Genomic DNA, 26094 nt, shown 5'->3' with positions numbered 1-26094 from the left:
TGTAAATCAAAAATGCTACAGTAAATTACAATTCTTTGCAAATATATGTAGTTAAATGCGTCGCAAATGTAATGTGCTATTGCAAGCGAGCGTTGCCAGATCGCTGCACCTTCTGCCAGTGTGTGCCCGCCATTGGTTAAAAGTTTGCCTTTGTTCAGTTCCGCAGATTCGGTAACACTGCGCAAAATTATTTTAATAAATTATTTTTATAAAGTACGCGCCAATTCGACGCGTTTACGTCCTGTCCATCAAATATTTCACTCATCCCGAGCAATTGCAAGTGCCTGCACGCCGTATTACAGCCAGGAATCGAGTGTGCGTGTGCTATTGGCCACCAGTTGTTGTCCACTTCGCATTCCCAAGCCATCCAAAATCGGTTGTTTATCGCGCGCTCCATTGGATTTATGAATATAGAAGCGTTCGGCTCCGAATTCAGTCCACCAGGATGTCGCAGGACAACGTCGTCGGCACCGATGTGGCCGGCATTTCCAATTCATTATCGAATATCCTGAGCGAGATGATCATCTGCATCAATGGCAAACAGCCGCCCGAAGTTCACGGTGAGATTTGGGAATATGTATGTTGGGATCACTCACTGGCTGTCTGCAGGGCACACATACTGCTCTGGCATTCCAGGGCCTACCCTGCACCATAGGGAATCGCCCAAGGGCTTCAGGATTATAGAAAACCCCAGAAACTGACCATGTTCTATGGCATTTCGAACGACTGAGTCCTTGGGAATGCAACCATCATTGTATTATATTGTATAGATCTAGATGGAATATGGGAATTGCCATTAGCAAAGCCTTCACTTTAAATGTGTGTTGCATAGTCGTGTTTAAAGTTCGAAGTATTATTGTTTGGTTAAAGATATTTATCCGAATGTAGATCGTTTTGGAATGCCATACAGGATCCAAAGTTGTATTGTTTTTAAATAAAGAATAATTACATATGATCTAGTTCTGTTTAATGTAACTATGATGTCATACAAGTTCCAACTTGAATCGTCCATTGAGAATCCTTTCTATAAAACAGCAGACCCATAAGACACCATATAATACCTTTGATGAACTTTGTTTTAATGAACTTTGATAAATCTTTCACAGAAAAAGCATTGGCCCAAGTTGGCAAAATGGTAGACGCCAGTACACGTGTTATATGGGAATCGAATACGTTGACGGAACGGGAATGTGTCCAGAAGATAATGAAACTGCTGAGCACCCGGGAGGGAGAGGAGGACAAATCTTTGCCAGAGCACTTCTTCGAGCTGTACAGGAAACTAACGTCGATTAGGTTCGATCCCAACACGAGGCACTCGCTAATGACCTATCTGCTGTCGATGGTCGATAATGATGGCCGTTCGGCTGCCAACGGAGACGCAGATGCACATTCGGAAGCCGATAATCTCAGCCAGATTCTGAGCAGTCGTGTACACTCAAAGAACGGCTCTTCCCTTACCAGTCTGAATGGAAATGGATTGGTTAATGGTGGAGCTGGCTACAGCTACGATGCCACACAGGCCAGCATTGGATTGAGTCAACAGTCCCTGCCAAACTACGTGGAAGCAACACGAATGATGCCCGACTCCCGCCAGGATATAGTGACCAATGCCATTTACTCCTTCACCGGCGTCCAAGGCAAGTATTTGAAGAAGGATGTGGTAACGGGACGGTTTAAGTTGGATCCGCAGAACATGAAGTTGCTGACCGCCGGCCAAGCGGGCATGTTGCTACGGCTCTCGGAACTTGGCTACTACCACGACCGCGTGGCCAAGTTTGCGGACGTATCGACCGGCTTCAATGCCATGGGCTGCATGGGCCAGGCGCTGATTTCCAAGCTCAAGGAGGAGCTAGCGGATTTTCACGGCCAAGTGGCCATGCTGCACGATGAACTGAATCGTTTTCGGAAGGCCCAGATGAATAGGATTCCAAACAAGGATGGCGAACCTGATGCTGCCGACGAACTGACGCTCTTTAAGCTGCTCGCCTGGTACATAAAGCCACTGCACCGGATGCAGTGGCTAACCAAGATCGCCGACGCCTGTCAGATGAAGAAGGGCGGTGAACTGGCATCGACTGTGTACGATTTCCTCGACAACGGTCATTCGATGGTTAATAAATTGGTGGAGGATGTCCTCACCGCCATTTGTGGCCCACTGGTGCGCATGATCTCCAAGTGGATACTGGAGGGCGGCATTAACGATCTGCACAGCGAGTTCTTTGTGGAGTCGCTCAATGATGTGGGCGCCGATCGGCTCTGGCACGATAAATTCCGCCTGCGATTGTCAATGCTGCCCAAGTTTGTGCCCATGGAAATGGCCAATAAGATACTCAAGACGGGCAAATGCATTAATTTCCTGAGGGAAATCTGCGAGATGCAGGGAATGATGAGGGAGCGCGAGGAACTAATGAAGGTCATGGACACTAATGGTGAGTTAAGCATGCTTTAAAGGCATTGGGTAAGCAAAACCTAATAAATTTTAAATTACTCTATCAACAGTTTCCCAATTCTTTTCGTACACACCGGACACCAGTTGGCATGCGGCCGTGGAAACGTGCTACCAGCAGACCTCCAAACATGTCCTGGACATCATGGTGGGTCCGCACAAGCTGCTGGATCACCTGCAAGGGATGCGTCGCTATTTGCTGCTGGGCCAGGGCGATTTTGTCAGCATTCTGATCGAGCACATGAAGTGAGTTTTGTAGTGAATGAAATTTGAACTTTTGAATTTCGATAGTAACAATTGAAAACTCCCTTTCACAGAGACGAACTCGAGCGGCCGGGCGTTGATATATATTCCCACGATCTCTCCTCAATGTTGGACGCCGCTCTGCGTTGTACGAATGCCCAGTATGATGATCCGGATATACTCAACCACCTGGATGTGATGGTGCAACCGCCGTTCTTCGGTGATATTGGCTGGGACATCATCTCACTGCAGTACATCGTACAGGGACCACTGGCCACCATGCTGGAGCCGACCATGCCCACGTATAAGTTGCTCTTCAAGCCACTCTGGCGCATGAAGCACATGGAGTTCGTGCTCTCGATGAAGATATGGAAGGAGCAGATGGGCAACGCGAAGGTGAGTGTGCTGGCTTTTTGACTGCTTATCGGTGTTTCGAGTGCATGCACATATGTATTTAGATTGCCGAGTGCCACTCGGAGTGCACATGGTGATTGTAGTGGTCAGGGAATTGCTAGCACGCGGACTCTGATTTCAATTCAGGAGTTTGGCACTTGCTCCCAAGGTAAATTAGGTCAGACTTCAGATTGGTTGGCCAGCCAAGAAATTATTTATAAATTGTGGTACATCTGAAGGAATGGTGCATATGTGAAATATTTAAATTTCTTTGACTCCCTATTTATGAACCCATTTAACCTGTAATCAAGCTTATCTGGTTGCGAAAGGTACTATGCGGATTTCTTGATTAAAATAAACCTGGCAATTTATAGGCTAAAAGGCTAATCTGGCAACAAGCAGTTGTGGGGCAATCTATTTTTGTGTTGAAGGGAAGTGAAGTCGAAGTTCGAAAGGTTTCAGCCAAGAAATCGCCTATAGCACCTTGATAAGATTGCCCGCCCTTGCAATCTAATCCGCAGCGATTACCCCACTTACCGATAAACCATCCATAGTATCAAAGTGCACAGGAATTGGTCGTTTTCGCCTTATGTATTATTTTCTAGTTTTGTAGACGGTTTTTCCGTACAAAAATAACATTAATTATGTGGTGAAACAAAAAACACGAATACAGGATTACAAATTGCACACACAAAAAAAAAAGAGGGGTGTAAATAGAACACACACACACTGTCGGTGAGGAATGTGCAGACTGGGCTGGTGATCCTTTTTACAACTTGGCATCGGTCTTCAGGAGCGGCGCCAGCTTCTGGGTGAGCATAATGTTGCCGGCAATCTTCAGCTTGCCCTTCATGAAGGCAGCCTGGGGGTTCAGCTTGCCCAGGGCGATGTCAACCATGTCCTCGTCGGCGACCGTCAAGGTGGTGTCCACCTTGATGCCCTGGGCAGGTCCCTCGTAGGCCTTGGCGTTCTTGCAGTCCAGAGCTGAAAGTGGTGTTTATTAATAGGTTGGTCAACTGGGCATGATATATGCTTTTTATTGTTGTTACACCAAAGTACATACTCTATTCTTGAAACTAGCAAATAACTAAGAAGAAAGGCATAGAAAACTATACTTTTTAATGTAAATTACTGCGTCTACTTGTTTTTGAGATCCTCTAATAGTGCAACAAGTGACATACATATACTGTATTGCTGTAATATATTCCCTCGACTGAGCAAAAAGGCAATTCAGTGGTTTTAGTTAATGCAAACAGCTGGTGCCGAAGTACAAACGCTGCGCACTTTGAACTGTGACTACTACAAAATGCAAAACACACACGGAAAGACCACGTATTGGTATTCTCCGGTGGTCAGGAGCGGCATCGCAGTGGGGACTGGCAACTGGGAGGTTGGAGAACCCTCCCCCCACATAGAAGTTAGAAACAGAAAGCAGAAAGTACCCCTTTGGATTTAGCACAGCTACGGCACTGTGCTGCGCGGCAGAAGTGTCTATTTGGTGCGTGGGGTTTTGATGGGCGCTTTTGGGACGGATGGATAAACTGGTACTTACTCCACTCCTTGGCCACCTTGCCGTCCTTGGTGATTTTGTAGAGGAACACACCGTTGACCGCCTTGGCCTTGGCCTCATTATCCTTCAGTCCATCGATGATCTTCTGGAAAACGGCGTCCGACTGCAGAGACATGGTTGCTGTGTGTATTTCTGTGTGTGTGTGCGTTTGTTTTACCGGAAAAATACAGAAAATATTCAGTGGGTATTGCTGCGTTTGTGCGTCGTTGAACAAAAAAAAATGCTTACGCTTTGAGTAGAGAACGCGAAGTAATGAGCAAACGGCGTGCAATCGCCGATTTTATTGTCACTTTTTTCACTACACTCCCCCTATGGCGTGGGAGCGGGATGGCCATACAGCATGTTACCGGTCAGTGTATGTCGCACTCACTTGCACCTGTTGCATTCGCGTAAGCTTTGGTGTGCTGTTATTGTTGCGCTCTCTCTCGCGCTCTTCAAAATGTTAGCCAGCTGGTGAACAGTGGGCAGATTTTGGCATCCTTTGTGTTTTGAAAATAAATTGGTAATAAAACATTACTTTATTTTTTATAGCGAATCGAAATAGGTAGTACCTTTAATGAGTTTTAAAGGAATAAGTAAATTACGATAGGAGGTAACATTTACATTTTCACCGCATGCCAGCCCACTGTGACAGGTGTGGAGTTTAGACTTTAACATTAACATGGAACGTCTAACATGAGCGCGTAACAGCGGTTATCAGCTGTTGTCCAAGTTTTAGTGCAAAGTGCGCACCCGGTTTGAAATGCCCATAAAACGGCGATAAGGCCTTCAAGACTCTTCAGATTATTCCGAAAAAATATGTCACCTCACGAGCCCATTGAGAAAATATTCTTAACACCCCAAATGGCCTATTGCCCCAACAGTTTTTGTTCCACTCAAAAATGGATCGCTTATATTTTATATCATACTATATAAAACGCAGTCATTTTTCAGTAATATTATTTAGCATTGACCATAGCATTTCTGATAGTAAATGCAACAAATTATAAGGTTAAACGGCGAATAGTATGTGCATGTTTATCAGCACCACTTCCTTATGGGCTCTCAAACTTCTCCGGATCGATTCCGGCCTTTTTCATTTCCACGGCAATGGAGAAGAGATAGTCATAGCATTCCGACCTGTTATAAAAAGAAGGATATACGATTAGGGATATAAAAGAGCTTGGTATCTGAAAGTACAAGTTTAAACTCACATGGTTTTGGCCTTCTCCCAGTTCTGTCCCCAAACGTAGACGCCGTGCCGTCGCACCAGTATGGCACTGCAGCCCGGATACTCCATCATGGCGGCGTACATGCTGTCGGCCAGGTCGCGCTCAAAGGGTGTGTTCTCGATGATCGGTACGACCAGCTCCTCGTCGTAGCGCAGATATCGCTTGTCCGCCTCATCGTACACACCCTTGATCATCTCCAAGTGGGTGCAGCGGAATGTTTTCCCCGGCCACAGGAGCGTGGCCATTACGGCGTGCTGCGAATGCGTATGGATAACGGCTCCCGCCTGGCGATGCTGATATGCCAGCATGAAGAGCGGCGTGCACTGGCTCTTCTTCAGGCCCTTGATCTCGGGCGGCAGCTGCAGATCCTTGCCGTTTATGTCCTGCACGAACAGATCCTCCGGCTGCATGCGCTCCTTCTGAACGCCCGATGGTGCTATGTAGATGTCATCGCTGAAAAGGATTAGCCGTAATATATTGATTTCTAGCTATATGCATATAGTATCCACCAACTTACTTGTACTTGATGCTCATGCCACCTCCTGTGCCGGTCACCCAACCCAAATGATAGAACTGCCTGCATAGCGAGGGGATTAGGTGGCGCGGATGCTCCGCCGGCAAGTCCTTGAAGATCGAGAGGGCCATCTCGCTGACAATGTGACTTTCGTGGGCCGTAATCTTTGCCGTGCGACACTGATAAGCGAGATTAAGGGATTCTGAAAGCGGCGAATCACGAACGTAAACAATGCTGCCGTCGATAGACGATAGCAATCGGCTTATCGCACAGCGTTGCCGTTCCGATTAACTTCTTCCAATTAGAAAGGGGATTTTGAAAATGGCAGTTAAATGTTTTCAATATATTTTCAATTATTTATATGGAAAACAAGTTGATACTATGTCTATAAAAAAGTTTTATCAAGTTTATATCAAGTTTTATCACGTTTATACATTTCTACCTTATCTTTTCAGACGCTTCGCCCAATAAACACGGAGATCGGCAAGGCGTCGCACCGCCTGAACCTCTTCACCTCGGAAATCATGCACTTTATCCACCAGATGCAGTACTATGTGCTATTCGAGGTAATCGAGTGCAACTGGGTGGAGCTACAGAAGAAGATGCAGCAGGCGACGGCATTGGACGACATCCTGGACGCCCACGAGAAGTTTCTGCAAACGATTAAAGTGGGCTGTTTTGTCAGCAGCAAACCGAATGTGGAGCATTCGCTGGAGGGTGTGTACGACAACATTATCGAATTGGAGAAGTGGCAGTCGGGCTTCTACAAGGACTGCTTCAAGGAGCTGAGTGCACGCCAGGATCTGGCCAAAATTGTCGAGAAGTCGGAGAAGAAGGGCGTCTACGGGCTGACCAACGAGCTGATCCTACAGCGCGACCAGGAGGCAAAGATCTTTGCCGAAAAGGTGGACATCGCTTGCCGCGGCCTGGAAGTCATAGCATCCGATTACGAAAAGGCTGTCAGCAGTTTCCTAATGGCTCTCAACTCCAGCCACGATCCCAATCTGCAGCTCTTTGGCACGCGACTGGACTTTAACGAGTACTACAAGAAGAGGGACACCAATCTGAGCAAACCCCTGACCTTCGAGCACATGCGCATGAGCAATGTGTTCACATTGAACAACAAAAACTATCCAAACAGTCGGTTCGTGATCCATACGCCAACCTCCAATGAATAGCGACCAATGGCCATGCAATCGCGTCATCCCAGTGCCCTCATACACGAATCATCAGGCCTCACCAATGCATTCAGTTCAACTGCTGCTAAATATTTGAGATATCTCGATATTATTGGAGCTAAGCAAACAAAGGAATGAAAAAAGCAATCAAGCAAACTAATCCAATTATTAACTAAGCCATTTTAAATCGAATACAACCTGCACCTCTATATATATCTCAAGCTTTGCCGTCAATCGCCTGGCTGCAAGCCATCAACTTAAGATATCTCCAATACGTGTCTCTCATTAATACACATTTATTGAGTAGTTGTAACGAAAGTATTAAACGACAATTTGTTTGTCGAAAGGCGCACAGTTCTTCTTTTTTTTTTGTTTGTAAATCCCTTAATTTTTTACATCGAAGCTTAGTTAAAATAATTTTTCGTAAGTGCGTTTGTCAATTGCCGTGTGGTAATTAAAAAGTAAACATAAGAGTTTGTTACGTATTTTAAAATGGAAATGTTAGAGAACCTTTTGAAAAGTTAATGTTTTGAACAGTTTTAAACCGTAATGTGAGCTCGAAATAAACGCTAGTTGCATTCAAAGTTTGCGCTTTAATGGAATTATTAAAAATGCTTTAATGAAATGGGTTTTAAAAGCGTAATATTTATGTTATTTCTCTCTTTTTCAAAATTGCTGCCCTGAATCGGTTATGAAATCGAAATCGCAGCGAGTTATCGACAGTCCGCGAAGCGGTTAACATTTTACCGCTAGCGAGTGCAACCACCTATTGTTTAGCGGAGTCAAGCACCAGCGTGTGGTAAACATCGATAGTATCGATTAAACATACATTTGCGTGCCACCTCTAGTTTGCGAGCGTATTAAAGTTAAAAAAAAAAACGAAAACAAATCGGAAAAAGACGGAAGTGAGTGCTTTGTGCTGCCGCCGGTGATGTGCTGAAATCGCCTCGCCAAACTAGACCAATTTCCCAAGCGAGATACCGATTTTGCAATCGAAGTAACGCCACGGAGTGCAGCAAAAAAAGGAAAAAACCACAATAGCAACAGCAAACATGGCACTGAAGAAAGTGAAGGGTAACTTTTTCGAGCGTATGTTTGATAAAAACCTCACCGATTTGGTGCGCGGCATTAGGAACAACAAGGATAATGAGGTAAGCGTGTCCAGGACTTGCAGCCCCGCCTACCAATCCCCCGCCCAACAACACACCAAATTCGCCGCCCCTCGAATTGCCACGCCCCCCCAAGTGGCCCAGCTGTGCGTCCAATTAGAACTCGCTAATTGGCTGGCAAATTTCGTTTGCATTAAGGGAATCTTATTAGAGTTTGGTGTGCTTGCATGCGTGTGTGTGTGTTTGTGTGGGTGAAAGTGGCTGTGTGTGTGTGTGTGTGAGTGAGTGTTTTGGCATCTGCCAACAATGCAAAAGGAAAAGCAGGAAAAGCTTCAAAAGAGCCACAGAACTGAACGCACAAAATTAATTAGCAAGTGGCTTTTATCAAATATTTACCCACGTTAATTCCCCCGCCGATTGCTTTATGTATTTTTTTTTGGTCCTTATCAGAATGCTTGGCAGGATCAGCTAACGGTACTTGCGTTGCCACACAGAGAGAAAATACCATGTGATTTCGAAATGGAATCTAATGTATCTTAATATGAATGTTAGTAAATGCAAATATTAATGCAATCGAAATAATATTTAAATGACCAAAAAAAAACACAAAAACAGTGCACATAACTGGGGTCAAATGAGTTACAGAGGTTCGCATATCGTACAATTATATCAATTGACACATAATAATATATATGCAATAGGAATTGAGTTTGTCTACGTAAACAAAAAATAAGTTATTCTTGATTAAGTTTGTTTTATATATCTTCCACTGCGCACTTCGATTGTTCATTTTGCTCTTGTGTGGGTTCCTCTAAGCGCTGATTAACAATTATGCTTGATTTAATAGCATTCATTGAATTTAATCAAATAAAAACAATATTCCTATATTGTGTGCTCTTCAACACAAATAAAAGTTACTAATCAGTTGGTTTCAAGTAGTTTCAATGTAACTTTCTTAAGCAAACAGTTCGCATCAGTTTGCCATTTTGTAAAAGCAAAAGTAGAGTAAACAGTCAATATTTATATATTTATATTCGATTCTATCAACAACTGCATCTGCATTCCATTAAAATGCTTTTGCTCTATTACGTTGCCTGCCACTGTGTGATTTGGAATTTGTGTTTACTTTATTTTGGTTCTGTTGCTGTGGGCATACAACTGATAGCCCCACGACGATTCTCAGATATGTTTGTTGTTTATGATGTGCTGCCATTGCACATTTCGCACATTTTACATAGCTATACAGATTGATTGACAACAACTTTTTCTTCGCAGGCCAAATACATATCGACGTGCATCGAGGAGATCAAACAGGAGCTGCGACAGGACAATATCAGTGTCAAGTGCAATGCAGTGGCCAAGCTGACCTACGTAAGTTGATGTACAAGCCCAAAGTGCTACATACATATTGGAAATCCCTAAACAAAGATGGTTAAATGGCTAGTATAACATGTTAACTTGTGTGCTTGTGGGCCAAAATCCTTGCGAAATCGCAATAAGCTGGTTATCCGTACTGATGCAGTTTCCCTTCAAAGACGACGGCTTGGCGTTAGATGCAGCTGTGCAGATGACTGCGTGTGCATGCACCGGATTCTGGTGGCAGCCATTCAAAGTCGAGCGAGTGCCTGGCTGCACTTGATGCAAATTGCCTGAGCTGGCGGCGGTATGGGGGTAGTTGTAGGCAAAGTGCGACAATAAGGACGAAAACAGCAACAGCCGTTAAAATAACAACTGAATCGGCGGAAACAAGGCGAGCCAAGAACAACAATGTGCCACGCCCACACGCTGCCTGCTGGTGGTGGGCAACGAACAAGCGATCCAAAAGATGCCATCAAAAGCATGTAGTTGGCACAGTTGTGTTGGCTATAATAGCATTGCTACGCCGGCAGATATAATATAGTTTCCATACTTTCTCGATGTAACTAGCAGTGCGCCCTCGAGTGTGAGGTGCAGCTAAGGAGATTTTAATGCTAACGAGTCCTTGGGCCTATCCTGCACCCACACCAATCATAGACACACATATGGGGAACCCACCCTCTGTCATATTCGCTTGCACACAATCAGCAGAAAATGTTAATATTTATTGATTCGATTTCGATTTCGCTTTCGCTTCCGACAGATACAAATGCTGGGCTACGACATCTCCTGGGCGGGCTTCAACATCATCGAGGTGATGAGCTCATCCAGATTCACCTGCAAGCGCATTGGCTACCTGGCGGCCAGCCAATGTTTCCATCCGGATAGTGAGGTAAGCCTTGGCAAGCATATTCACATTATTTATATGTTAAAAACTGCATTCTTTTGCATACTGCAGCTGCTCATGCTGACCACCAATATGATACGCAAGGATCTCAACTCACAGAACCAATACGATGCGGGTGTGGCGCTCAGTGGACTTAGCTGTTTCATATCCCCCGATCTGTCCCGCGATTTGGCCAACGATATTATGACACTGGTATGTATAGCATAGCATAGCTAATTAAAATGCATGTTAATTGATTTGTACTTTCGTTATCTGCAGATGAGCTCAACAAAGCCGTATCTGCGCATGAAAGCCGTCCTTATGATGTATAAAGTATTCCTACGCTATCCCGAAGCATTGAGACCAGCATTTCCCAAACTCAAAGAGAAACTCGAGGATCCTGATCCAGGTTTAATCAAAATACACATTACTCTGCAGCCATTTAAAATGGAATTTGTTTCTAATGCACTGCTGTTTTGTTCTGCTTTCTAGGTGTTCAATCAGCTGCCGTGAACGTTATTTGTGAACTAGCACGTAAGAATCCAAAAAACTACCTGCCCCTGGCGCCGATCTTCTTCAAGCTGATGACCACATCGACCAACAACTGGATGCTGATCAAGATCATCAAGCTGGTGAGTGCTGATCCACATCACTGGCCACCAAAGATTCACAATGATTACGTTACTCTTAAGTTCTGTTTTAATTACGTATCTGTATCTGTATCTGTTTATATATTTTGATTTTCGTTTGTTCACGAACAAACAACGATTTTGTTTTGCTGTATACTATGTATGTATATACCATACGTATGTATACTCTTTATATATGACAATTGAATTTTTGTCTAACAAAAAGTTAATTAACACTACAACTACTCCTCCCCCTCTCCTCCCTCTGCTCCCGCTCCAAACAAACCAACAAAAAAAATAATAATAATAATAATATACAAACCACTCCAAACAAATACTAATGAAAACTGAAAAAAACTGAATGAAATGCCAAATGAAAATCGTATGAATTTTAGTTCGCGAGCCTCACGACAATTGAACCGGCGCTGGGACGCAAATTGACTCAGCCCCTAATTGAAATTATTTCCAGGTTTTTATCGGCGCGCTTTTCTTTAATCTGACCAACGAAAAATTCCAAACCAGAAAACTTAATTAAAAACCAGCACGCGCTTTGATTTACTCTAAAGCATTTTACTATTTACAATTTAGTTGATTGAACCAATCCTTTTTGTTTCGTTCGTATATATATTTGGTATATATTTTCGTATCCTAATTGCTTAAATGGAAGCAACACAGATATTGTTGTATTCTTTAGTAATTATTCCATGTCTTATTTGTTTGATGAATCAAGGCGAAACCGTACGAGGTGTAGTTAATCACCTTTTACGCTTTTACCACGATATATCTACATCACATTTTCCACACCTCAAACGTAAACTCCTTCACAAACCCCAAAAAAAAAATAAAAACACATGAGCGTCGTAATTGATTATAATAAATGTATTGAAATGAACCAAAATTGACATTGCAATTTCAATGACACACAACTTTTGTACACCCATGTTGATGCACACCATGTTCCATATTATCCCTGAAATGAACAAAGCTTATAAGACAAGTTATTCATTGAATAAATAAGAAAGAAGAGAAATAGTTTCCAAGGTATTGAACAATCTGTGTCCATAAGCTTTGCTTCATATGCTCACCTCCTCAATTCACAACGAGTCGTACTCCTTTGGCTTCATTGTGTTGAAAAACTGCTTAATTCGCTTGACTAAAATTAAGAAGAAACTTCAAACGATGACATGTATACCAATTATTTCGCCATTACAAAAATATATATATATATATACATATATATATAAACACGAATGTATAGACATATCATCAAGAGATCCGATCCGGAAGGAAATGGACCAGGAAGAACGATAAAACCAAAACCAAACTCACAGCCAGTTTAAGAGAAAGAGAAATACTTTTTACAGTGCTCCAATTTACTTTATACTTTAACATTTAATTTTTAGTTTCATTTACGTTTTCGGTTTTAAATTTAGTTTTAGTTCTAGTTTTAGTTCTAGTTTTAGTTCTAGTTTTAGTTGTGGATAAGGACGTTGATGATTTCGATTGTATGTAATTTATAATTTCTTGCTTGTTTCTTTTTCTCTTTGCATTTGCAGTTTGGCGCTTTAACCCCCTTAGAACCCCGGCTAGGAAAGAAATTAATAGAACCACTCACAAATCTAATTCATAGGCAAGTCTTAAATTATTGCAAAAACAAACAAACAAAACGAAAATACAAATGAACTGAAGTAAACAAAAAAAAAAAAAAATTAAATACGATACGATTTCCCAAAAATTGTGTGGAAAACGATTGCAACACAAAGCAAGGCGAAAGCAAAAAAAAAAAAACTAAATTCGAAATCGCAAAGTGACCGATTAATGGTCGATATCTATTGATCGATAATTGAAGCTGCTCGATGATTGTGCGACTGAACGTTATATATATTCGTTATTATCATTTAACTGTACAGATCTTCTAGCTTCTTATGTCCGTTACCTATATCGCTCTCTCTCTCTCTTTATCTGTCTGTCTATCTCCATCTCTCTCCCACTCTCTTAACTTATATGACTGTCGCCATCCTGCTTAAGTTTGTATTTGTTTCTATAATTTTGTCGTTTGTCTATCGATTTTTTGCTTATCGAGCACACTCATTGAGAGCCAAAGTTCAAACTAGTTAAATCGGCCGAAGCGAAAGAAAAACAAATAATATCGAGCCGTTGCAGTTGTTGTTGTTGTTGTTGCTATTGTTGCTGTTGTTAGTTCTTCTTTTTTGGTTGCCTTTGCTGCGTTGCTTCGCAATGTTGTGTTGCCCCATTGTCTATCGCAATAATCGCTAATTGTTATCGCTAACACTATACATATATGCTATCGATATTGCTACCGTTGTTGTTGTTGCCATCTGCTATTTTCTATTTGCTATTTGCTATTGTTGTAGTGCAATGTTTGTCGCTTTACCGCTGCTTACTCTTAATACAAGTTCCCATTTATTTTTTTATTCTCAAACTACTAATACAAACCACAACAACAACAAAATGAAAAAAAAAAAAAAAAAACTAAACAAAACACGAACAAAAAATGAAAACAAAAACAAAACAAAATACGAACCAAAAAAAACCAAAACCCAACTCACTCAACAGCACCTCGGCGATGAGTCTCCTGTACGAGTGCATCAACACGGTGATCGCGGTGCTCATCAGCATCAGCAGCGGCATGCCCAACCACAGTGCCTCCATCCAGCTCTGCGTGCAGAAGCTGCGCATCCTCATCGAGGACTCGGACCAGAACTGTGAGTATAGCCTGTCTCTCCAGCACAGCACAGCACAGACACTTTAATCTTTAATCTTTCAATCGTTGTGAATTGCCCATTTCAGTGAAATATCTTGGACTGTTGGCCATGTCGAAAATCCTGAAGACGCACCCGAAGAGTGTGCAGGCGCACAAGGATCTGATACTCGCCTGCCTGGATGACAAGGATGAATCGATACGATTGCGCGCCCTGGATCTGCTGTACGGCATGGTATCGAAGAAGAACCTAATGGAGATTGTAAAGCGATTGCTGGGCCACATGGAGCGGGCAGAGGGTTCCGCCTACCGAGACGAATTGCTCTACAAGGTGATCGAGATATGCGCACAGAGTTCCTATCTCTATGTGACCAACTTCGAGTGGTATCTCACCGTGCTCGTGGAGCTCATCCAACTGGAGGCTGGCTCACGGCACGGCCGCCTGATTGCAGAGCAACTCCTTGACGTGGCCATTCGAGTGCCTGTGGTCCGGCAATTCGCCGTTAACGAGATGACCAATCTGCTGGACACGTTCACCGTTTCGGCGCAAAGCAATTCCATGTACGAGGTGCTCTACGCCGCCGCCTGGATCGTTGGCGAGTTCGCTGGCGAGCTGGAGGATGCGGAGAAGACGCTCAACATCCTGCTGCGCCCGAGGCTACTGCCTGGTCACATCCAGGGTGTCTACGTGCAGAACGTGATCAAGCTGTTCGCCCGCCTGGCCACCACGTGCTTAGAGCTTCAGGATCTGCCTGGTTTGGTGACAGTAAGTGCTCTTCTCCTCATATGGCATTTCAAATGATCTCTTCTGAATCCGAATCCGTATCATTTGTAGCTGTGCGACCATGTGCTGGATAAGCTACAGCATTTCAATGGTTCCAGCGACATTGAGGTGCAGGAGCGTGCCAATTCCGCTTGCATGCTAATCGAGATGCTGCGCAACCAGCTGTCCACGTCAACCGATGCCATGGCCATGGACACGACGACGGAGGGCGGCATTCCGCCGCTGGCCATTGAGATTGTCCAGGAGATGACGCTGCTGTTCACAGGCGAGCTGATTCCGGTGGCGCCCAAGGCGCAACGTAAGGTGCCCCTGCCCGATGGCCTGGATCTGGACGAGTGGATCAATGCTCCGCCTCCGGAAGATGCGGCAAGCAGTTCCTCCTCGGAGCACGACAAGGACGAGCTATTCGTTAGCGCGGCACAGGCAGGCTCGGCAGCTGATGGTGGCGGTAAGCGGCGGCAGAGTTTGGAGCTCACGCCCGAGCAACTGGAGCGGCAGCGAATGGCGCGGCTCATTGAGCAGTCGAACAATCCTCATTACCTCAAGTCCACGCCCACGGCGAGTGGTGCCTCGAATGCGGATCAGTATGACAATATTGATGACATACCCATTACGGAGCTGCCGCTGGACATGGAGGGCGTGGCCGCTCTGCGCGTGGGCAGTAAGTTATCCGCATGGATTATAAACACTTGCAGTTGCATTTCACACATGATTATCCTTTTGTGCAGTCACCAAGCGATCGGATAAGTACCTTCAGGAACAGCAGGCGGCACAGGGCGGCAAGGATGGCAAGAAGAAGCATAAAAAGGGCAAAAAGAGCAAAAAGGCCAAGAATAAAGTGGCGTACAACAGCAGCTCCGAATCGGAAGGAGGTAAGCTAAGTCAAATTTAACAAATATATCCCTTTATTAGAACTTTATTACTTTGCAGAGCCGAAACCCTTGCACATTGTGAACACCACGCTGGACATGCCCGAAGGTGTCTCCATGTCGGACAGCGAGGACAAGGATGGCAAATACGATCCCAATGATCCGCATCGAGCCCTGGACATTGAATTGGACATGTAAGCATAGAACTGACAATTTCACAGAATTTAAAAGACTCATTTTTGTAAACCCTCTTACAGCACGGACTTCGAAGCGCCCGCGGTGAGGTCCTCGTCCAAAAAGTCAGCGGCGGGCAAAGAGAATCTCAAAACGCCGGCGGAGTCGGCCGGCAGCGGTAGCACCGCCAAGAAGGATAGGAAAAAGGACAAGGATAAGGATAAGGATAAGGACAAGGAGAGGAAGGCGAAGCGGGAGCACCGGGAAAGCAAGCGGGAACGCAAGGAGGCTGCTGTACAGCCGGCGATCGATCTCATCGATGCTGACACACTGGCGATGGCCAGTGTCATCGGGGGCATCATCATTGATATGGGCGCGGAGGTGGCGACCAAGGCGCACAAGAAGAAGCATAAAAAGGAGAAGTCGCAGCGCAAGGAGAAGAAGGCTTCCGAATCTGCATCAGCATCCGTATCCGCCATCGTTTCGATTGGCGAATACGAACAGCCACTGGGAATCTCAACGCCCAGCAAAGAGATTTTGTAATTGCTAAGCTCCAAGTTCCACTATTATAATTAATCATTATTACGATTGTTTTTTGTGTCGATTCATTACGCGTTTACTCGGAAAATAGGAGAGGCGAAGCTAGCTTCACACTCTCCATGTTCGTTAAGTTGAAACAATTGCCTCCTAAACAAAAAGATGAAAAACTAAACAAATTATCGCTGCGATATAAAAACAAAACCAACATTGAACAAATTGATATGCTAAAAAATAAATCAACATAAACCGTATAAATATATATATATATAAATAATTATTAATATATAGAAGTGTAATTTTAAAATGTAAAATGCCGCCAGTCTGCCAATTGCGGCTTAAAACATGAAGAAAGCTACAAAAGGTAAAGAAATATGCAAAAATTATCAACTGCAAATCAGAATCCAATGCAATGCAGTTCGATTTCTGGATACTATCTATTTTTGATGAATTTGTAGCCTAGAACATGCGATTCCACTAAAAAAAAAAAACACACCCACAAACACAGACAATTATATAGCTCTAGTTGTATAAAATGGAATTTTATAATGAATCCCACACACAGAGAATAGAACAAACTGCATGGATTGTAAAAACAAATGATATATGTATACATGTGAAATCATATGAATCAAATATAAAGTACTGCTATACACCATAATTACTAAAAAAAAAATACAAAAAACTGATACAGAAACGGAACAGAAGCTAAGTGAAATTATACATACATGCATATTATATACAAACACCCACACAAACCCACATACGAGTATATAAACGTTAAATAAATGAAAAGTACAATACAGTTGGTTATTGGTTGGATTTCTTGTTTAATTCTGTAAGAATTCGGTAAGATCTAATTTTATTTTTTAAATAAACGTTGGCATGAATTAATAATAAAATAAACAAATGCCGCTTCAAAAAAAAAATAGAAAATTGGTGACACATTTAAATCAATTTTGTTGGAAAGTTTCGTTTAATTTGTTTCAAAAATAATTTGATTTTGACTTAAGATTATTTTTCAACAACACTTTTGGAAATTAACAAATTTTTTCATGTAAAATGCTTACAAAAATTATACATTTTTTAATAACCAAAGAAAAATAAAACAGTTCGATCAAGAACACAAACCAGAAATTTCAAAATTACACTTACAAATGATTAAACTAGATCTACATATATTATTAAACTTTTGAAGGCCCTAATTAATAACGTTTATATAACTACAAAATATCAACTTCGAACAGGAACAAAAAAAGAGACTGTGATGATGAGCACATCCATTCAAAGGAGCTGGTACTTTCCCAGATCGGCATCCCTGCCGTGCATCAAATAGGCGTTGATGGCAATCTGGCTGAGCACCTGCACACCACATTTGCGCAGATATTCCGTGTCCTGGGCCGACAGCGGCGCCTTCTTCACATCGACAAAGCAATGGGTGGCACTTTTGGCCACTGGATCTTTGGAAAACGGCGTGCTGGGCTCCAGGATGCAGGCGCCGCCGGCACGCAGCACATTTCTGATGGGCGCACCGCTCCGCTCGTTCATGCTGAGTATGACCCGGTGATCGGAGAAGGCGCCACCGCCGCACGCACCCAACTCCGTGCGCCAACGATGGACGGCGGCTGCAATGGGCTCCTCCTCCGGTGCCAGGGTGGGCAAGTTAATGGCCTTCGGATTGCCCCACTCGTACAGCGTTTCGTCCAGAAAGTGGCCACGCGCATGACAATCTTCGATATAACGGATATTGAGTATCCATTTGCCGGCGGCAATGCAGGCCAGCATCTTCTCACCGCGATTGGGACGCTCGCACAGCAGATGGGTGCAGGCATCGTCATAGTTCACCAGATTCTCGCATACTTTGCCACCCAGTTGGGTGACCCGCTCGATTAGTTCCGCTCGCTTTTCATCATCATCACCGCACGAGATGCTGAAGCACGGTATGCCAGCATACTGCATTTTGGGTGAACCGCCCGAGGATCTCCTCTTTGCCGCATTAAACTCCGCCGGATCGCGCCAGTCGACCATGTCCTCGGTGCCGAGTGCAAAGCCCTCGGACTCGAAGGGCTGCACATACTGCACCTCGCTCTCGCCGCAATCCATGTCGTTGTCGTGGCTGCGCTTCAGGCTGTTCCTTCGCGATTCGCAGTTCTTGAGATAGTCCGTGATCTGCTTGACATCGAGGGCCATGACGGGTACGGCCGACTCCTCGAAGCTAATCTTGTCAAAGTTAATGGTGCTTTGACCATCCTCGCTTATGGTTGGTCCATCTGATCGCCGTGGCGGTGCTGCTTCGGTTGGACTCTGTGAGTTCGGCACGAAGGGCGATTGCGTTGCGCTGCGTGTGGGGCCCGTGGACACTCTGAGTGGCGTCTTTTTGCCAACCGATAGCTTCGGTGTTTTCGGTGATCTATTAAAGTTGAGTTTGGTGGCCGGGGTCCTGGTTGTCGGCTTCTTCTTCACCGTCGATGGCGGTTCCGCGAGCTCTTGCGCCTTAGCAGTACTTTCTTCATATTCGATGCCCAGTGTCTCGCATGTGATCCGCATCACGCGCTTCCTGATGACGGCCAACGGTGTGTCTGGTTTGATTTTCTGGGTTGGCAGGCGCCAGCGCCGCTCAAAATCATCGGCCATCCGCTGCTGGAACTCGGGCGTGAGGCAAAACTCTGGAATTCCCGGCGCCGGTCGCTGATGCTTACGATTGACGGGCGTGCAGGCCTGCCTTCGAATGCGTTCCAGTTCCGGCGTTTGATTCTCTCGCATTTCACGGATAATCTCGCGCACACAATCCTTGCCCTCTTCTGTATCCAGGCGTTGAACGAATTGCTCGAGGAAGTCCAGGTTGTACTTCTGGGCACCCACCTGGCTAAGCGGCGTGCATGGTGAATCGGGTGGTGTGGAGCTGGCGCTACGATGACGAGCACTGCCCGCGGGTATTCCGGCCAGTTCGGAGACTCTCTTGTTGCGCAAAGGCGTCAGTTCTGGTGCTTCTGCTCCTGGACTGACAGCAGCAACTGGTGTCACAGAGCCCGCTGGTTGGTTCTCCGCCTCCTCCATGGTGACATCTGGTGGGGTCACCAACGTAGACTCATTCGGTCTTCTTAGTGTTCGAGAATTTTTGTCCCGCAAGCGCGGTGATATGGGAAAGTCCTCGGGACTCTTGCCCACCAAGTAGCCGACGAAGGGCAGCTTCTGACCAGTGCGGGCGCACTGCACCAGCCAATCGGATGTGACCACGGGATAGTTCCACTTAATGGCACCATCGTACTTGGAGCCCTCGGCACTGGGACACACCAGCAGCGGTTTCTCCTTCCTGATGAACGTCTTATTGACGGAGGCGCCCAGTAGTTCGGCTGCCGCATTTATAAAGTCCCGCTCCAAACCGGCATAAATGGACACCACAATGGTCATGCCTTTGAGCGGCTGACGCAGTGCAGTAGCTGGCACGTGTTTGTGGTAATATTCGATGGGCAGCAGCTGATTCTTCTTCATGCAGCTTTCCAGGAACAGTTCGGTGACCACATTTCGCGCCTTGACCGGTAGTTCCTTCACGTCCAATGCCATCTCAAAGCTGACGATTGCGAAATCCACTTCATCGGAGAAATTCGATGGCACCAGTAAACCTTGGGCAGCCTCGCACTCGGTCAGCATTTGGTTGAAGAACTCCTCGTTGAAGCACTCCTTGTGCACATAAACAGAGACACCAGCAAAGTAGTCCAGCTTTTCGAAATCAATGGACAGAGTGCTGGCACTAAGATCGGGCAATGGCTGAACGGTGGCGGCTGGATTTGGATTGGCCATCGAGACTCGCTGGCGTATCTCCATTTGGGTGGAACTTGCCGCTGGTTGGAGGAGACTGACATCCGCCGGTGGCAGCTGTGCCACTGCTCCTTGATCCTGTGAGTACTGATCCAGCAGGGTATGATCCGGCTCCTCGTGCTCCTGTGGCGGTACTGGATCCGGTTCCTGATCGAAGAGCTTCTTCTTGATGGGCAATGTTGGCTGCTTAAAGCTGTGGTTCATGGAGCGCAGAGTTCGCTTGCTGGCAGGGGAGGCGATATCTGGTTCACGATTCTGTGGCAGCGATACACGATGCACCAACTCACTGACCACGCGACCAGCTCGAATGCTCTCCAGCAGCCAATCTAAGCGCACCACATGCACCGAACCCATGAGACCATCGCGCTGCCACAGCCGGTACTCGGCGTCATCCAGTTGGCCCACAATGATGTGCGAGATGCCCTCGTTGGCCTCATCGTAGCGGGTCGCTCCGCCCGTATTCAGCACTCTGTTTAGCTTTTCCCGCTCCTCTGTGCGGAAGCCACTCAAATACACACAGCAACCATCTAGAAAGGCGCCCGCCTTTTTCGCCTGCCGCGGTTCTATTTCGGCCAGCACTTGCTGGTAGTTTCTGCCACTGCTGGTGGCCTGCTTGAGCAGATCCTTGGCGGGCGAGCTGCTGCCCACACTGCTGACGGATTCGTTGACGGTAGTTAGATCGCTGCACATGCGCCGCGAGCCGGAGACGAAGCTGATCCGTGAGAGATCCGAGAGGTGCGTTTGATCAGCACCGGGAGCAGCGCCCGGACGAATGCCCTTGGTGGGTGTGGACGACGTCTTGCCGGGGCGCACCACATAGTCCTTTGTGGGCAGGGCGTAGCCGCGATTGTAGCTATCGAAAATCCATTCCGGCAGCAAGACATCCTTCTTGTAGCGTATGGCCGCCTTGTACTTATCGGTGTCCGTCTTTGATTGCTCGGTGATGACGATGTCCACCACCTGGGAGCGAAAGGCGCGATGATAGATGCCGCCATTCTCGTTGACCACCCGCATAACCTCATCCTTGCGCGCCACATCCAATCCACTGCATGTGATGTTCGCTCCAAAGAAGATGGGCAGGCGGTACTTGTCGAAATCAGGATCTGTTGCCTTGATGCCTTCGCGTTGGCTGCGACGACTCTGATCCCAGACATACTGCACCCAGTCGACGTGCATAACGGGCACTCCGTTCAGCGTGGCCTGCTCGTACTTGCTGGACTTGATGGTGTTCGATATGAGGTGGGTGGTGCGATGCCCAAAGCTCTGAAAGTATTTGCCGCCCATCCAGTTAATGAGCCTGCTGAATTCCTCTTTCTTTTGTGGTGTTATGCCCGTGGCCGAGACCTGTAGATCCCGCATGGCCGTGGTGTAGATGGCACTGCTGCCCTCGGGAATGGGTTCATTGCGACGCAGGCATGTGATCAGGCACGGTGGCCCCAAGATCAGGGCTCGCGTCTGCTGCAATTGCTCGAAGAAGTCGCCCTCGAACTGGGCCAGCACAAAGACGTCCTTCTTGGTCAGGTTGCCGGCTGCGATCAGGGGATATCCCTCGCTGGCCTTTATTTGCCGTATTTGGGTTTCCGCCAACTGCTGGCCCAGTAGCTCCAGCGACGCCTCGAACTGCTCCAGTGTGTCGGCCTCCTGGACGCCACCGTCGCCCGGCTTCAGGTTGTTCACGAAGTACGCGCAGATGGTCTCGTCCATGCTCATGCTCATGGTGGCGATTGCGAGTGTGTTGCCTGCTCCGTGATGCGCTGCAAAATTGCCGTGATTTTCGCACCGCACTTTTTTTTGCGTACGCTTTTTGGCGCCGTTTGTTGTTGCCTGGCAACGCTGGCTTGCAATTCGCTGGCAACTTTGACTCAAGCTGTGTGGCAACGCCGAGTTTGATTTGTAAAACTATGTGGATGGGTAAATATTCCTTGCTTAGCATTCCTAAGCTATATGGATTTTATATTTGCTATTACTAAAATATTATAACAATTTTTACACTTTCAGGAAAATATTTCGAATATATTTCATTACTTGCTATTTTCCGTTTAAATCATCGATATATATTATTTGAAATCGTAAACCCAGCGAAATATCGATACATACGTTATCGCGCATCATCGACGGCAGCTCAGCCCTAAAAGAAAGGAAGAAAGAAGAAAGGAAAGGCAAATAAAAAATAATAGAGACATTGGCCAACTCGGACCAGTCTTGTGGTCACAGGAGCCTACTCTTAAAGGAGATCCTACTCCCACAGCTTTCGCGGGACACACACACAATCACAGCGAACCATTCGCACGGCCAAGTCAGCCACACAAATGAAATGCCATCATGTCATTGTATGTGTGGTGACCAACTACTGATATAGAATAATAAACCAAATCAGCGCAGAGAAAACTTTAGCCGAAAGTTATATCGGATCGGAACGGATTGGATCGGTTTCACAGTTTTCCGTAGACCAAGCCGACCTATCAAATGGGCAACTTTGTCAGCAGACAGAACGCGGCGGTGGAGGAGGCGGATCCGAGCACGAATAATGCCTACAAGTATCCACCGAGAATGGGTAACTTCTTTGGCACCCACTTCATCATGGGCGGCGAGCGCTTCGACACGCCCCAACCGGAATCGTACTTGTTCGGCGAGAATGCGGATCTCAATTTCCTGGGCAATCGGCCCACAGCCTTTCCGTATCCCCCGCCGCAGGCCAATGAGCCCACGAAGACCCTAAAAAGTCTGGTCAACATTCGCAAGGAATCGGTGCGTTTCGTCAAGACAATGAACGACAAGAAGCTGGGCGTTGGTGTACTCGATAAGCCCAAGATGAAGGAGATTGATCGCGATTTGGATCTGGACAAGGAGAAATCGAATGTGACCATCGAGGATGTGGATGGTAATGTGCTCTGTTCGATGGGTTTGGGTGGCGGTGATGCCGATATGACGCCGCCACCGCCGCCCTGCTCTTACAACATCGAGTTTACATTTGACTCGGACGCCAAGTGCGCCATTACCATTTACTACTTCTGCTCGGAGGACGTTAGTCCCAGCGGCGTGACGTTGGTGCCACGCGAAGGTCTTACCTCGGAGACGTATCACTACGAGAAGGGCATCAATCAGTGCTTCTCGCAGCCGAGCCATGTCTTCAATCCGCAGCAAATGCCTGAGGATGAGCTGGGCTATAGTCCCGGCCGAGAACAGTATCCGGTGGCCATCCACTGTGTGGTGGAGGAGGGCAGCGACGAGTGTCGACAGTCGCACACCACCATCTGTGTGATCGATCATCATCCGGAGAACGGCAGCTATGTGCTCCGTGCGCTGAAGCAAAAGATCTTTGTGGATGGCTTGTGCTACCTGCTGCAGGAGATCTATGGCATCGAGAACAAGGCCGTGAACAAGACCTCGCTGGACGAAGAGATCGACGATCATGGCAGCGAGTGTGTCATCTGCATGAGTGAGACCAGAGACACACTCATCCTGCCCTGCCGCCATCTCTGTTTGTGCAATTCGTGTGCGGACTCGCTGCGCTACCAGGCCAACAACTGTCCCATCTGTCGGGCTCCGTTTCGGGCGTTGCTTCAGATCCGTGCTGTCCAGAAGGGAATCAGCACGCATGTGCTGCATCAGAACACGCCCACATCGACGGCCGGGGAGCCGGCGCCAGTGGATGTGCCGCCGGGCTATATTCCAGTCTCACTGATTGAGGCACTCAACGGACCGCCACAGTATGTGGCCAGGGCTAGGTAAGTTATTATATGAATTAAACCACAATCGTCGCTAATGTCCTACTTCCGAATTCAGGAACAGCGAACACGACATCACGGACTCCGCTGCAACCGTGGCTGCTTCGACAATGACCAGTGCTGACATCAAGGCCACATCGCCGATCAAGTCCAGCAGCCAACGTCGCCCGAAGATCAAAAAGAACGCCTCGACGTGCACGTCGACCAGTGAGGTGGGCACCATTACCAATCAATCAGGCGGCGGCAATGGCAACGGGTCATCCACACACTCGGTGGAGATTGAAAGCGATCCGAAGAAGTCCAGCACGGCCACCTGTACTTCGCCAACTTTGGGCGCATCCACTTCGCCGGAACCAAAACAGGACAAGCTGCAGATCGTCAACGAACGAAAGTACCCCAGGTCCACAGCCGGATCCGGTGGCGATGGCTCTGCGGGCACTGACGACGATGTGGACAGTGAGAACGAAAAGCTATCGCCACTGCTATCACCCGGCAGCAAGAGCAAGAATGTGTCTAGCAAATCGCTGAAGCAGGTGGTGGCTTGCTTGGAAGCCGATGATGGCGATAATAAGAACGGCAGTGGTGATGGGCCGACCGAGGAGTCCAGCCTGAAGAAGGGTTCGTCGTTGAAGCGCACCAAACCGAGGCCAGAACTTAGCGGGAGCGGAGCACCCTCGCCCGCCGAGGCCACGGCCGAGGATTCGGATTACTACACGCCGGAGGATACTCAGAACTCGATATTAAGCCCACTGTGCCCCACGGAGCGAGCCAAAAGCGGTGATCCCCTTGGCGTCGGTAGCCTTGGCAATGGCGGTCTTGGCGTGGGCAGGAGTGCCGGATCAGTGGGCGGACCAGTTGGAGTGGGACCCGTCGTTGTGGGCTTCAGTAGTGCGGTTAAGAAGAACCTGCACAAAAAGTCCACATCGGTGGGCAATATGGTGGGCTCCGGATCGGTGACTACGGTTGTGGACTTGAAGTCCAACAACGTAAGCTCCCTGCCAGGTGCGTTTTTGAATGCGTCTTCTATTATCACATGGTTAAAACTTGTATCTTCTTGCCATTTAGATATGTTGGACAGCCCAATTAGCGGGAATTCGGCCTCGACGCGCAGCTCCAGTGATAGCTACTCCTCCAGCTCGTCCACCAAGCAGCTGCTCAGCTCTAATCCGACCACTACGGCGGCCAACATTATCGTGGATGACAAGACAGCTCTGCAGAATGCCGTCAATGTTTAGAGCCGGTCTCAGTTGAATTTCGCGGAATTTTGTGCGTTTCGTTTTCTCGTTTTAGCCTTGCGTTTATTTTATTTATTCGTAGTCACCTAGATTTAGTTAAATCAATGCTGCTTCCCCGCCCGCAGGAACAAATATTTTGAGGATTATAAGTATGAAGATGATGATGATGATGATGATGATAAGGATTAGGTGGCGGAGGAGCAAGTAGAAAGGCCACCAGGACACAACACTTAACCAGTATACAGTACATATACACACAAAACACCACAGACACGGAAAGACACACGTCCCACATGCATGTGTACGTAGTTTAATCTAGCATTATGGCTTGGGTATATAACAAATAAACTAAATCCAATAAACAACGGCGCCTAGGGCGCTGCATTCCACAGTATAAATATAAAATGGTTTTTTAACTTTAAATATATTACGAACATAAATATTACGTATGCGTCAAAGTAAAATTAATAAATATTACGTATACGTATTAGCAAAAATAGCAACATTTCCCATGAGTAAAACAATAATTCGTATTGTTTATAGTTTAAATATTGCAATTAAAAGTAACGTTGCACAACCAACTTTTTTCAAAACTTTAAATACAATATTTAAAAATAAAGGGAAAACTTTTGTAAATCGCTATCGATAACACCACCCGCACTATCGAAAGGCGTCGATAGGCCGTTAGGAG

General features: G+C 46.3%; 6 protein-coding genes across 9 annotated transcripts; 3 read left to right on the top strand and 3 right to left on the bottom strand.

Moving 5' to 3' along the window:
* Positions 1–150: 150 nt before the first annotated feature.
* Positions 151–8139, top strand: LOC6524650 (gamma-tubulin complex component 3). Its single transcript, XM_002100471.4, has 5 exons — positions 151–560; positions 1107–2429; positions 2500–2692; positions 2764–3085; positions 6833–8139. The coding sequence occupies exons 1-5, from the start codon at positions 446–448 to the stop codon at positions 7553–7555; spliced, it is 2676 nt and encodes an 891-aa protein (XP_002100507.1). The 5' UTR covers positions 151–445; the 3' UTR covers positions 7556–8139.
* On the bottom strand, positions 3655–5024 carry LOC6524652 (peroxisomal multifunctional enzyme type 2). The gene is made up of 3 exons (XM_002100473.3): positions 4881–5024; positions 4635–4784; positions 3655–4066 (listed from the first exon to the last, which is right to left on the bottom strand). Exons 2-3 carry the CDS (start codon positions 4765–4767, stop codon positions 3852–3854), a joined length of 348 nt encoding a protein of 115 aa, XP_002100509.1. The 5' UTR covers positions 4768–4784; positions 4881–5024; the 3' UTR covers positions 3655–3851.
* On the bottom strand, positions 5522–6622 carry LOC6524651 (probable methylthioribulose-1-phosphate dehydratase). Its single transcript, XM_002100472.4, has 3 exons — positions 6381–6622; positions 5846–6316; positions 5522–5771 (listed from the first exon to the last, which is right to left on the bottom strand). Exons 1-3 carry the CDS (start codon positions 6506–6508, stop codon positions 5687–5689), a joined length of 684 nt encoding a protein of 227 aa, XP_002100508.1. The 5' UTR covers positions 6509–6622; the 3' UTR covers positions 5522–5686.
* A 267-nt stretch (positions 8140–8406) lies between the features above and the next one.
* Positions 8407–16669, top strand: LOC6524649 (AP-3 complex subunit delta). Of its 4 annotated transcripts, none has more exons than XM_039370203.2 (13): positions 8407–8706; positions 9940–10035; positions 10784–10912; positions 10979–11119; positions 11186–11315; positions 11399–11538; positions 11931–12004; positions 14113–14261; positions 14347–15023; positions 15093–15702; positions 15770–15913; positions 15972–16104; positions 16168–16669. In XM_039370203.2, the coding sequence occupies exons 1-13, from the start codon at positions 8608–8610 to the stop codon at positions 16625–16627; spliced, it is 2982 nt and encodes a 993-aa protein (XP_039226137.1). In that variant the 5' UTR covers positions 8407–8607; the 3' UTR covers positions 16628–16669. The 4 variants fall into 4 exon arrangements, with proteins under 4 accessions (XP_039226137.1, XP_002100506.1, XP_039226138.1 ...); XM_002100470.4 differs by lacking the exon at positions 11931–12004 and adding an exon at positions 13092–13165 and having other exon boundaries at positions 8408–8706; XM_039370204.2 differs by lacking the exons at positions 8407–8706; positions 9940–10035; positions 10784–10912; ... (2 more) ...; positions 11399–11538; positions 11931–12004 and adding an exon at positions 12121–13562.
* A 762-nt stretch (positions 16670–17431) lies between these two features.
* Positions 17432–22549, bottom strand: LOC6524648 (DNA topoisomerase 2-binding protein 1). The gene is made up of 2 exons (XM_002100469.4): positions 22538–22549; positions 17432–22339 (listed from the first exon to the last, which is right to left on the bottom strand). Exons 1-2 carry the CDS (start codon positions 22547–22549, stop codon positions 17906–17908), a joined length of 4446 nt encoding a protein of 1481 aa, XP_002100505.2. The 3' UTR covers positions 17432–17905.
* LOC6524647 (E3 ubiquitin-protein ligase MGRN1) lies at positions 22550–25801 on the top strand. Its single transcript, XM_002100468.3, has 3 exons — positions 22550–24168; positions 24227–25170; positions 25234–25801. The coding sequence occupies exons 1-3, from the start codon at positions 22907–22909 to the stop codon at positions 25401–25403; spliced, it is 2376 nt and encodes a 791-aa protein (XP_002100504.1). The 5' UTR covers positions 22550–22906; the 3' UTR covers positions 25404–25801.
* Positions 25802–26094: the final 293 nt, after the last annotated feature.

Source organism: Drosophila yakuba, chromosome X (genome assembly GCF_016746365.2).
Source record: "Drosophila yakuba strain Tai18E2 chromosome X, Prin_Dyak_Tai18E2_2.1, whole genome shotgun sequence".
Lineage (NCBI taxonomy): Eukaryota > Metazoa > Arthropoda > Insecta > Diptera > Drosophilidae > Drosophila > Drosophila yakuba.
Note: the sequence above shows the minus strand (reverse complement) of the source record. Positions and strands in the feature narration are given on the sequence as shown.